This window comes from Argiope bruennichi, chromosome 2 (genome assembly GCF_947563725.1).
Source record: "Argiope bruennichi chromosome 2, qqArgBrue1.1, whole genome shotgun sequence".
In the NCBI taxonomy this organism is placed as follows: domain Eukaryota; kingdom Metazoa; phylum Arthropoda; class Arachnida; order Araneae; family Araneidae; genus Argiope; species Argiope bruennichi.
This window is the reverse complement of record NC_079152.1, coordinates 108137500-108149683: the sequence shown is the minus strand read 5'-3', so window position 1 is coordinate 108149683 and position 12184 is coordinate 108137500. Positions and strand designations below refer to the sequence as shown.

Genomic DNA, 12184 nt, shown 5'->3' with positions numbered 1-12184 from the left:
AATACAAAATGTTTGATGCCTTAAATCAGAAATTAATCTTTCTAACTTGAAATATATAAGCAGCACATAATTAGGCACTTGGAGAGTTAATTAAAAATAATTATATATTTGATATATTCCTGCATTTAGATGCAAAATATATTTTGTTTTTAATTGCATGCAATACATTAAAAAATATTTTTAGTTAAAAATAAGATAATATACATTACATTTTAAAAATTAAAAAAAGCATGAGTATAATAATTTTAAATTCCTTTATATATTCCTTTCTTAGAAATCTATCATACATGAATGAATTCAACCAATATACTAATATAAAATATTTAAAAAATGCATAGCAATTATTTAAAATGATTTATTTTTTTATGCTGTTGCACTACTTTTTTCATCAGAATCAGATGCTAGACCAGTTTCATTAAGTTTCTTAGCTCTGTCCACTAATACACTAAAAGCAAAACTGTTTAAGGTTAATTGTTTAGGTATTGATACAGCTTGGAATCTATATCCAGATTCTGTATCTAAACGATGAATAGCTGTAACTTGAGTAGTACCCACAAACTTTGTATTTGCTATCATAGGGCCATAGCTGATGTCAACATGATCTTTCACACGATATAATCTTACACTACCTTCTTTAGCTAACTGAGGTATTTGCTGCATCTTAAAACGATTATACTGGAACATTTTCATTGCCAATGATTCAGATACATCTAACATTTCAAAATTATTATCTTCGTTTGCCACTTTACAAAGCATAGTTGTTAAAGTTTTCAGTTCTTCTGCTGTTGGAGTCCAATTTAATATGCCAACATCAACATCGTAAACGTAACTTCCACTTTTTACATTTGGTTTTGGCCAGCTGTGGAGGTCAATAAAATACTCATCTTTAAAGGCTCTTTCTATAACTAAGCCCAGGAGAAAGCTGCAACTCCTCCAAAATACCTTATTTAAAACAGAGGGTGCAGTATGAAAATTTAATAATTTTAGTTCACATTCTCCAGTTATGGGTCGATGCATATCCCACAACTGCCCATTAACTTCGGCAAGAACTGATCTTTGACAAAGCATTTCATGCATGTGCATTGCACAGTTGTATGGAGTAGACATATTTTTATTCATTATGAGAGTGCAGTCCGATGGTACACCTCTGTATTTAACTTCAATCTTTTCTATTCGAGTGATTAGTGATTGCTGCCTCGTTTTCTCTTCAGAAAACATATCGTTTTTCATCTTACGTATAGACTCATTTGTAACTTTTACTGTTGAGAAATATCGTTTGCCACACAAATAAAGAATAGTGTTATGCTTCGGTAACCATTTCATTTTGATCATTTGTTTGTAATAAACTGGAAGAGCAGAAATTTTTAATAGAAAATACAATTAAAATTTTTGCTTGTTTGGTTTTCGAAAAATCACGCTTCTAAACAAAAATTAAATAAATAACAAACTTCAATTCAGTTCAGTTCATTTAGGCAACCATCGAGACGCATGGAAAAGTGAATCATGAAAAGAATAATTTTGCTACTGGAAATATATTACTAATCATAAAATAGTATTTTTTGGATTTAAAGGCGACTTATTACAACCTTTAGAAGAGAAAATGATAGAGTAATTTTTCTTCTAGTCATTGTTTGCTTTTTTTTTTAATATTGAACTATATTACATTGCTTTGAAAATTAATCTTACACTGTTTTGAACGTTGACATCCGAAATGACATATCTATAAAACCATAGAAATGCAATCTTATAATTTCATGATAATTTTCAGACTGGAAAAAGGATTTTTTACTTTTCTAGTTAACTACTTTTGTTACTTCCATTTCTAATGAACCTAAAAAAAATTTGTATCAGCCTAATCAATAAAAAGGATTTAAAAAATAGGTTTGAATTTCGAATAATATTTATTTAAATTTGAATTTTTATCCTATATTATATATTTCTTATATGCTTACCTGCGTAATTTTTCAGCATTGCTTCAGCGATTTCAAAAAAATTCCGATTAAGAAGTTGACAAATGTGAAATGCGCTTGCTTTGTAATAAGGCAATATATATATATATATATATAATATATATATATATATATATATATATATATATATATATATATATATATATATATATAATAAAGCTCAATGTGTGTGTGTGTGTGTGTTGGCGCTCTACATGCCAGGTCATTTGACATACAGCTATCAAATTTGGTACATGTATACCTTAGAGGTCGGGAATGTGCACCTGGGGTCCCTTTTTTTGAAATTTTAATTAGAATTTTAATTATTAATTAAAAACTAACTTTCCCGCCAAAAAAATCTTCCATTTTTCCCAACGCCAACTTTTCCGCCAAAAAAATCTTCCATTTTCCCCATCGCCAAATAAGTAAGGCATCAGTTGTTTTTTTCTCCCAACAGTAATTCGGCAAGGGTTAACATTTTTCGACGGATTATTTCAAACGATTCTGTTTATTTTCTTAATGTTTTATGCATTTAAAATTAAACATTGTTAATTAATCCATGTTTCAGATTCATTCTGAAGTACTTTTGAATTAAAATAACACAGAATAAAGGAAATTAAAAATGTATAATCTGCATAGCGTTACCCCAACTGGCGTAGAAAAATTTACGCATTTGCGTTGACGTAACTGGCGAAGAAAATCCACGCATGCGCATTGTTCTGATTGTTGGCATGACAACCAACGGACGATTTAAACTATTTTTAGGTTAGTTGCATGCTTTTGTAAGTAAAATGTATTTATGTTAGTTATATATTTTTTGTATATGCTTATAGTTTTAAGTACATCGTTTTTTAAGTAGATTTTTTTTAAACCTGTTTTCGACCGATTAATTTAAACGATTCATTTTATTTTCTTAGTGTTTGATGCATTTAAAATTAAACATTGTTAATGAATCGATCTGTTCATGATGAATCTGAGAAATTTTTATTGACAAATTCTTGAGATATTACATAAATTAAGAAAGATATTCTTTAGTGACCATAAAGTTTAAACGCTCAGTGACTCTATTATCAGTAATCATATTATTAAAAAAAATGCTTTGTTTCAGTAAAAAATATTATAATATTAATTGCAGATTAATCATTTACACTGTAATTTAAAGCATAATTTCTACGAGGGGTAACAGAAAATTAGAGAGATATATATCACGCTATAACTGAAGGCCTTTATAATATTATGAGTGAATTATATGACTGTCAAAATTTGAAGTTTTAAAATATTTTGCTGAAGAATCTATTAAAGTTGGAATTGCGTAAAATGTTTAATGGTACGACCGGAGTTTTATCCCCTGCTTGGCGAAATTTTTAAAAATCGCAAACAACGGCCTTGCGAAATGTTCAAAAGCAAAGAAGCAGATGTTCAATTATAGTGCATGATAAAGCTTTGCCAGCTTTGGTGCGTTATCGCAACATGGCGAAGAAGGGGGTTAAACTCCGGTTCAACCTATTTAATTATTAAAATTTAAACAAACATTAAGATTGGCGAACCGGCTGGTCGCCAAAGGCGGCTAGTCTATACTTATAATAAAGTTCAATGTGTGTGTGTGTGTGTGTGTGTGTGTGTGTGTGTGTGTGTGTGTTGGCGCTCTACAGGCCAGACCGTTTGACATACAGCTACCAAATTTGGTACATGTATACCTTGGAGGTTGGGAATGTGCACCTGGTGTTTCTTTTTTCGAATTTTTAATTAGAATTTTAATTATTAATTAAAAACTAACTTTCCCGCCAAAAAAATCTTCCATTTTCCCCACCGCCAACTTTTCCGCCAAAAAAATCTTCCATTATCCCCAGCGCTAAACGAGAAAGGCTTCAGTTTTTTTTTCTCCCAACAGTAATGAGGCTAGGGTTAAAATTTTTCGGTGGATTATTTCAATCGGTTCTGTTTATTTTCTTAATGTTTGATGCATTTAAAATTAAACATTGTTAATGAATCAATCTTTCAGATTCATTCTGAAGTACTTTTGAATTAAAATAAAACAGAATAAAGGAAATTAAAAATTTCTAATCCGCATAGCGTTACCCCAACTGGCGTAGAAAAAATCATGTATTTGCGTTACGTAACCGGCGAAGAAAATTCACGCATGCGCATTCTGTTCTGATTGTTGCCATGACGACGTTATCAATGGATGATTTAAATTATTTTTGGGTTAATTGCATGCTTTTTTAAGTAAATTGTATTTATGTTATATATTTTTTGTATATGCTTATAGTTTTAACTACATCGTTTTTTAAGTAGTTTTTTTAAAACCTGTTTTCAACCGTTTATTTTAAACGATTCGTTTTTTTTTCTTAGTGTTTGATGCATTTAAATTTAAACATTGTTAATTAATCGATCTGCTCATAATGAATCTAAGAAAATTTTGTTGACCAACTCTTGAGATATTACATAAATTAAAAAAGATATTCTTTAGTGCCCATAAAGTTTAAACGCTGAGTGACTCTATTTTCAGTAATCACATTATAAAAAAATGCTTTGTTTCAGTAAAAAATATTATTATATTAATTGAAGATAAATTCTTTCCACTTTAATTTAAAGCATAAAATCTACCGTTTATTTTAAACGATTCGTTTCATTTTATTAGTGTTTGATGCATTGAAATTTAAACATTGTTAATTAATCGATCTGCTCATAATGAATCTAAGAAAATTTTGTTGACCAACTCTTGAGATATCACATAAATTTAAAAAGATATTCTTTAGTGCCCATAAAGTTTAAACACTGAGTGACTCTATTTTCAGTAATCTGATTATAAAATAATGCTTTGTTTCAGTAAAAAATATTATTATATTAATTGAAGATTAATTCTTTCCACTTTAATTTAAAGCATAAATTCTACGGGTGCTAACAGAAAATGAGAGAGATACATATTACGTTATGACTGAAGGCCTTTATAATATTATGAATGAATTATATGATAATCAAAATTTGAAGTTTTAAAATATTTTGATGAAGAAGCTATTAAAGTAGAAATTGCATAAAATATTTAATTATTAAAATTTTAACGAACATTAAGATTGGCGAACCGGCTGGTCGCGAAAGGCGGCTAGTACTTATAATAAAGCTCAATGTGTGTGTGTGTGTGTTTGTGTGTGTTGGCGCTCTACAGGCCAGACCGTTTGACATACAGCTACCAAATTTGGTACATGTATACCTTGGAGGTTGGGAATGTGCACCTGGGGTTTCTTTTTTCGAATTTTTAATTAGAATTTTAATTATTAATAAAAAACTAACTTTCCCGCCAAAAAAATCTTCCATTTTCCCCACCGCCAACTTTTCCGCCAAAAAAATCTTCCATTATCCCCAGCGCCAAACGAGAAAGGCTTCAGTTTTTTTTTCTCCCAACAGTAATGAGGCTAGGGTTAACATTTTTCGGCGGATTATTTCAATGGGTTCTGTTTATTTTCTTAATGTTTGATGCATTTAAAATTAAACATTGTTAATGAATCAATCTTTCAGATTCATTCTGAAGTACTTTTGAATTAAAATAAAACAGAATAAAGGAAATTAAAAATTTCTAATCCGCATAGCGTTACCCCAACTGGCGTAGAAAAAATCACGTATTTGCGTTACGTAACCGGCGAAGAAAATTCACGCATGCGCATTGTGTTCTTATTGTTGCCATGACAACGTTATCAATGGATGATTTAAATTATTTTTGGGTTAGTTGCATGCTTTTGTAAGTAAATTGTATTTATGTTAGTTATATATTTTTTGTATATACTTATAGTTTTAAGTACATCGTTTTTTAAGAAGTTTTTTTAAAACCTGTTTTCAACCGTTTATTTTAAACGATTCGTTTGATTTTCTTAGTGTTTGATGCATTTAAATTTAAACATTGTTAATTAATCGATCTGCTCATAATGAATCTAAGAAAATTTTGTTGACCAACTCTTGAGATATTACATAAATTAAAAAAGATATTCTTTAGTGCCCATAAAGTTTAAACACTGAGTGACTCTATTTTCAGTAATCAGATTATAAAAAAATGCTAAAAAATATTATTATATTAATTGAAGATAAATTCTTTCCACTTTAATTTAAAGCATAAATTCTACCGTTTTCAACCGTTTATTTTAAACGATTTGTTTTATTTTCTTAGTGTTTGATGCATTTAAATTTAAACATTGTTAATTAATCGATCTGCTCATAATGAATCTAAGAAAATTTTGTTGACCAACTCTTGAGATATTACATAAATTAAAAAAGATATTCTTTAGTGCCCATAAAGTTTAAACGCTGAGTGACTCTATTTTCAGTAATCAGATTATAAAAAAATGCTTTGTTTCAGTAAAAAATATTATTATATTAATTGAGGATAAATTCTTTCCACTGTAATTTTAAGCATAAATTCTACGGGTGCTAACAGAAAATGAGAGAGATACATATTACGTTATGACTGAAGGCCTTTATAATATTATGAATGAATTATATGATAATCAAAATTTGAAGTTTTAAAATATTTTGATGAAGCTATTAAAATAGAAATTGCATAAAATATTTAATTATTAAAATTTTAATGAACATTAAGATTGGCGAACCGGCTGGTCGCCAAAGGCGGCTAGTATATATATATATATATATATATATATATATATATATCATGGAAATATTTATTAAAATAAGCGTATTTAAAATTCAACAAAATTTGAGAAGTTTATACATTAATACATTGAAAGAATTTAGTTTTCGTGTTTTGCAATAAATTATGCTTTAACTCTTTAACATCCAAGCACTAACATTCAAGCGGTAAAAAAAAATGTACTAATTGCAATGTACTTATTCACTGATTGTCTTTGTGGGGCATTTTTTTTTTTTTTTACAAAAAATTTGAAATTTATTCTATAATTTAGAAAATAGGGTTTTTGTAAGTTTTATGTTAGGCTTCCAAACCATTTAAATAAAAACTGGCTTTACTAGCAATTCCAAAAACATCTTTATGTTTCATTTAATTTTCAATAAGCTTTTACATTTTTTTTTTGCCAAAATTAAATAATATGTCATGTATTACCATGTAAAATTTTTTCTCATAATAATGGTGAACATACATTGTGCATATATCATTGTAATTAGTCCATTTTTTTTACATAGTATAGATGTCAATGCAATTTAGTGATAGACGACCTAAGGTTTTAAATCTTCATTTAATACCGAAATAAAAACATTCGTTGAATAAAAAAATGTTATTGCACTTTTTGAAAGACGTTTCGAAAATAATATGTTCTTTCAACACTCAACTAAGATTTTTTTTTATTGTCTTTAGCATTCTTTCTTTTTAGTATAAACGGTTATCTTTATTGAACGTTTAAATATAAAATATTATTTTTCATTTTCGATAGTGATACTAAGATAAAATTCTTAGAACTTTTTAAAGAAGTTTTCACATTTTGTTTACAAACCTTAAGCATTCTTGCTTTTACATTAAATAATCAAAAAGAATGTTGGATAAATATACATTCCAAAAATATTTTTATTTTGCCACTCATTTTTTATAATCTTTTAAAATATAACTTTTAAAATTTTTGTCTACCAAGGGAATAAATTACATCAAACGTTATATATCTCATCTATCGAAACAATTCGATAGATGAGATACATATTTTTAAAACTTCATTTAATACTGAAGTACAAAAAATTATGTAATAAAATTCGGGAAAAAAATTTCTCAGCGAAATATATTTCGAAAATACATTCCTTCAATTTTCAGCTTGAACATTTTACTAAAACATTCATCACTATTACATTCTTCATAAACTAAATATGAAGATCACATTTACTATTACATTCATCATAAATATTACTTTTTAGTATAAACTGTCATGCTGAATTTCTGATTTTAAAATGTTATGTGAAGTTTTCTATAGTATTGTTAAGACAAGATAAATTTTTTAACGAAAGTTTCACACTAAATTTCCATAAATTTACGCATAATCGAATCATTTGCAAATTTTTGATAATAAGTAAATTATATAACATTTTTTTACTCCTTATCTCTATCTCTCTCGTTCATCTGATCCTCGTTAGTTTCATTTCCTGCTTCTTTGTTTAGAATAAACGAGAGATCAGCTAAAGTATCATTTTTTGGCCAACCATCATCTTCGCTGATAGATCACTGCCATTTTCATCAGAAGCAAGTAAAATTGCTTTAATTTCTTCTTCAGTGTGTTCACGATTTCTTTTACTCATAATGAAGAAATAATACGTGTTTCAATACAAAAATTACTCTGATAATCCAAAAACCCGATTCACAGTACGTAAAATAAAGAATAAAAATTCACAACTGAAGAGAAATTTTCAAATTGCCTTCGAAAAAGAAACTCAGTATTTATATAACTTATCTCACTCTGTGAAAGGAAAAAAGAATACTCCCAATCTTTTTTTGGAAATTTTTTCAGAATTTTCGACAGTCCTTTGATGACAGAATAAGACGTTTGGAGTGTAAAACGACTTCCATCTATAAGTGGCTCATCTTCCAAGTGTCGCTACCCATTTTGTGAGAAAACTGCGATGTGAATTGGCCGCAGTGACAATGCAATAGTTTGTCTTTATATCGTTGCAATAGTCTTAATACTGAAAAGAGCTTCTGATGCTTATCCAAAAAATAAACAACTTGTCGGTATTATTATGTATCATTCATCGTTAACAGAACACTTCAATGAAAATGTTTTTATAAATGACCATAAAATCTTTCCAATTTTGAGCTAACAACACATGAAAATAAAAACTAAAACCCTTTCAAAATACAAAATATACGCGAACAACCTATTTAGTGAACCTTCCTCAACTCTTACCGCCCTAAGGCACAGCGGAAACTACTGTGAAAAAGCCGCGATTGTCTAAGATAACGAGGGCCTTGAAGAGGTGAGGGACGCGCTAGGCTAGAACCTGGGACCTTTTGGTTAGCAGTCCAGTAACGATCCGATCTTACCAAAACAGCTGTTCGGGTAGAAACGCTGTTACTGGCTTATATGCAATTCACCACAACCTCCTGGAGTGTTTAGTAGAGTAGCCGCTTTTAATATCCATCTCCCCTAAAACGGCTAGTAGGTGACCGAAACCGACCGACTTGGAATTATAGGGTAAATTGTCAAACCGCCCGGCTGGAATTGAGAGAGTTAAAGTTATAAAATTAGAATTTCTAGAAGGTGTAGCAGTCGTTCTAATTCTTTAGGAAAGAGTGTGGAGAATTGAGTTGGCAGGAATAGAACCTGGGACCTTGTGGTTCGCAGCCGAGTAACAAGACCACAAGACAAAAGCAATTACTCGTGTCCTGTAACTGTTATCTGGCTTTTAAGCTTCACAACAGTACTCTCCCTCCAGAGAGTCGGAGGTGAGACGAACGATATGGCTGTTGAGTCTAATGCGCCTGTACCCATTTGAGTAGTGCCAAGTGTTATGGCGAGCGTGTATGGGTGAGTGGTTGCTGTTGCGTCAAGTGAGTCTGACGACTTTGGCTTGCTGTGGGTAGATGGCGCCGCAATAGCTGTACGAAGGTTGAAGGTTGTTTGTTCAGAGCCAAGGTCACCAATGTGGAAAGTGAATTGGCTAGAATAGAACCTGGGACCTTGTGGTTCGCAGCCGAGTAACAAGACCACAAGACAAAAGTAATTCTCGTGTTCCGTAGCTGTTATCTGGCTTATAAGCTTCGCCACAAGAGCGTGCCAAAGTGTGACGTGTGTTTCGTCTTCGTTAATCATCCAATCGCATTAGACGCAGCATGACTCATTATTCCCGCCTCTCAGTGAGCGCGGAGGAATACAAGGAGAGTAGCTCCCAGGAACAAGACGCGATGTTGTTGGTTATGGAATAAAGTTATATTTTTGATAATAAAATGTAGAGTGATTGCTTCCCTTACCCCTTACATAGAGTCAGATGATGATAAATAATATTTATGGATTAATCACACTCTTCCAAGGCTATGCCACATTTAAATATGATGGTATATTGAAGACAGTTTCATATTTTTTTCTTAAATTATTCGTAGTTGAAAATAGAAATTGCAAGCTTATTTTGAAAAATTGAAGAAATATGTAAATAAACGCACACAATTAATTGATACATTTATATTAAAAAAACCTTTTTCAACTGGAATAATAATAAGAAGAATTAAAAACGATTTATATACTATAAATCGTTTGATGATCTACGAGAATGATCTACGATTTATATTCTATAAATCGTAGATCATTTATTTATAGAAAAAAAAAAACCGATTTATATATTTTACAGTGTGCATCCGTTTGTCATCTAAACATGTAACTAAATTATATAAGGTATGTACGTTGGTAAGGTATAAGGTATGTACACAGTCTGTAATTTTTTTTCATCTAATACTTTCGGCTGCATTGCTTACATTTCCATAACGACATTTGAATAGGAAAAAAAAATGTTTATGTTTAGTATTTGTTATATTGCAAATCAGATAGACGAATGTTATACAAAAGTATTATGGTTTCCATATAACAAACCTGAGTTATAGAAAGAATGACTTGAGAAATGTTTCAGCGCACATCTGATTCTGTGCTATTTTTTAGGTTAAAGTCTATTCAAATGTACTTGTGTATACATGTAAAAATCATAATTTTAAAGAAACGTTAAAAACATCTTACTAATTTAAAAATTGAATCTTGAAAACGTTTGAACGACACATAAAATTATAAAGGCCTTTAGAATATAGTTGGGTAAGCCAATGTAATCAAAGAATCAAATTTCAAATTCATCGAATTCATTTTTAATATTAATTGATAATATTATTAATAGGCCCTTTTAGTATTAAAAAAATAATTTTGTTAATTATTTAATGCTGGTGATCATAATTACCTGCAATGAAGTCTTTGTTTAAAATTGAAATTAGTTAAATTTTTTTTTAAAGTTTCTTTAGCGAAAAGTAATTTTTTTCTGTCATCAATGAATCTGATATTATTTCTTTCCAAATAGCGCAAAACCACGTTTTGCGTTCTTGTTGATACACGATTTTCCACGAATAATTTTATATTTGAAAGAGGAAGTTAAAAAGAAATTGAAATGAATCGTATGATATCAGTTAAGAGGCAATACATAGATAATTTCGGTCATCACAACACCTTTATATATTTTTAAATTTTATGTTCTTCAACGGGACATTTACAGGTAGTATATTATCTGTAAATTACTACAAGAGGAATGAGCCACATAATGATAAAAAAATCACTTCGAGCTTTCTATAAATCAGGAACTTAAACATACAATTAACAAATTTGTCACTTATTTACTTCTTAGAGAGCATTTACCTTTAGAGAGTTTTTCAAAATTTTTAATGAAAAATTAATTGAACATTTCCTTTTAATAACTTTGAAGAATATTAATGCATAAGAACAATTTCCGTAATTTCAAAACTTATTTTTCAATAATATTAAATATTTTAGTATTTTTTTATTTTTAATAAATTTTTAAAAATACATATGAATATATTTCATTACTATAATTTTATTTGTTTTAGGTACTGGGTTTCTATTTGAGTATGTTGCAATAGTAAGAAATACTTTTTTGTATATTTATTATCGCTATTTTAGTAATAGTAAATTTAGTAGTTTAATAATAATATCGTTGATCTTAAAATAAAGATAGACCAAACCAAAAATATTATCATGCCATAATAGTTTGGACTAGCGGTTCGAATAGCCTTTAATATTTTTCATTCATTGAGTACAATCACTTAGAGGTCAAGGTTGCTGATAAGGTACGTTTTTTGTTTTCAAGATTCTTCAAGATTATAATCACCATCACAGAAAAATTTATAGTTTTTATTCAATTAAATAACTACATGCATCTTTTATAGAATGATGTTAGAGTACAAAAATATTAATAACGAATTAATTTTCATTTATTTTTCACTTTCACTGTGTTATATTTATCCTTTTAATCTTTAGGAATGTTCGAACCCTTTTAGAATAATGAACCATGTTTATCTTTTCAATTAGAAATAGGCAGCTCATTTTGGTGTTGAAAGAAATCAGTAATCATAAGAAATCCGTTAGTTAATGGATATTCACAGGAAAATTAATATTAATTTTAAGGTGGTGTTTTTAAAATTACATCATTTAGTTTATAAAAATGTACTTCATATTTTCTTTCATATAAAAATCTGTTATACAATAGGCTTTTAATGAATGAAAAATAATGAAAATCTCTATTGTTAT

The 12184-nt window shown here is 29.1% G+C and overlaps 1 protein-coding gene across 1 annotated transcript; it reads right to left on the bottom strand.

Annotated features, from left to right (window-relative positions):
- Positions 1 to 339: 339 nt before the first annotated feature.
- On the bottom strand, positions 340 to 1451 carry LOC129959144 (39S ribosomal protein L39, mitochondrial-like). The gene has a single exon (XM_056071971.1). It carries the CDS (start codon positions 1330 to 1332, stop codon positions 364 to 366), a length of 969 nt encoding a protein of 322 aa, XP_055927946.1. The 5' UTR covers positions 1333 to 1451; the 3' UTR covers positions 340 to 363.
- Between the last annotated feature and the right edge of the window lie 10733 nt (positions 1452 to 12184).

Excerpts from the sequence above, each read along its gene's own strand:
- LOC129959144 (XM_056071971.1), bottom strand. The coding sequence starts at position 1,332 with ATGATCAAAATGAAATGGTTACCGAAGCATAACACTATTCTTTATTTG.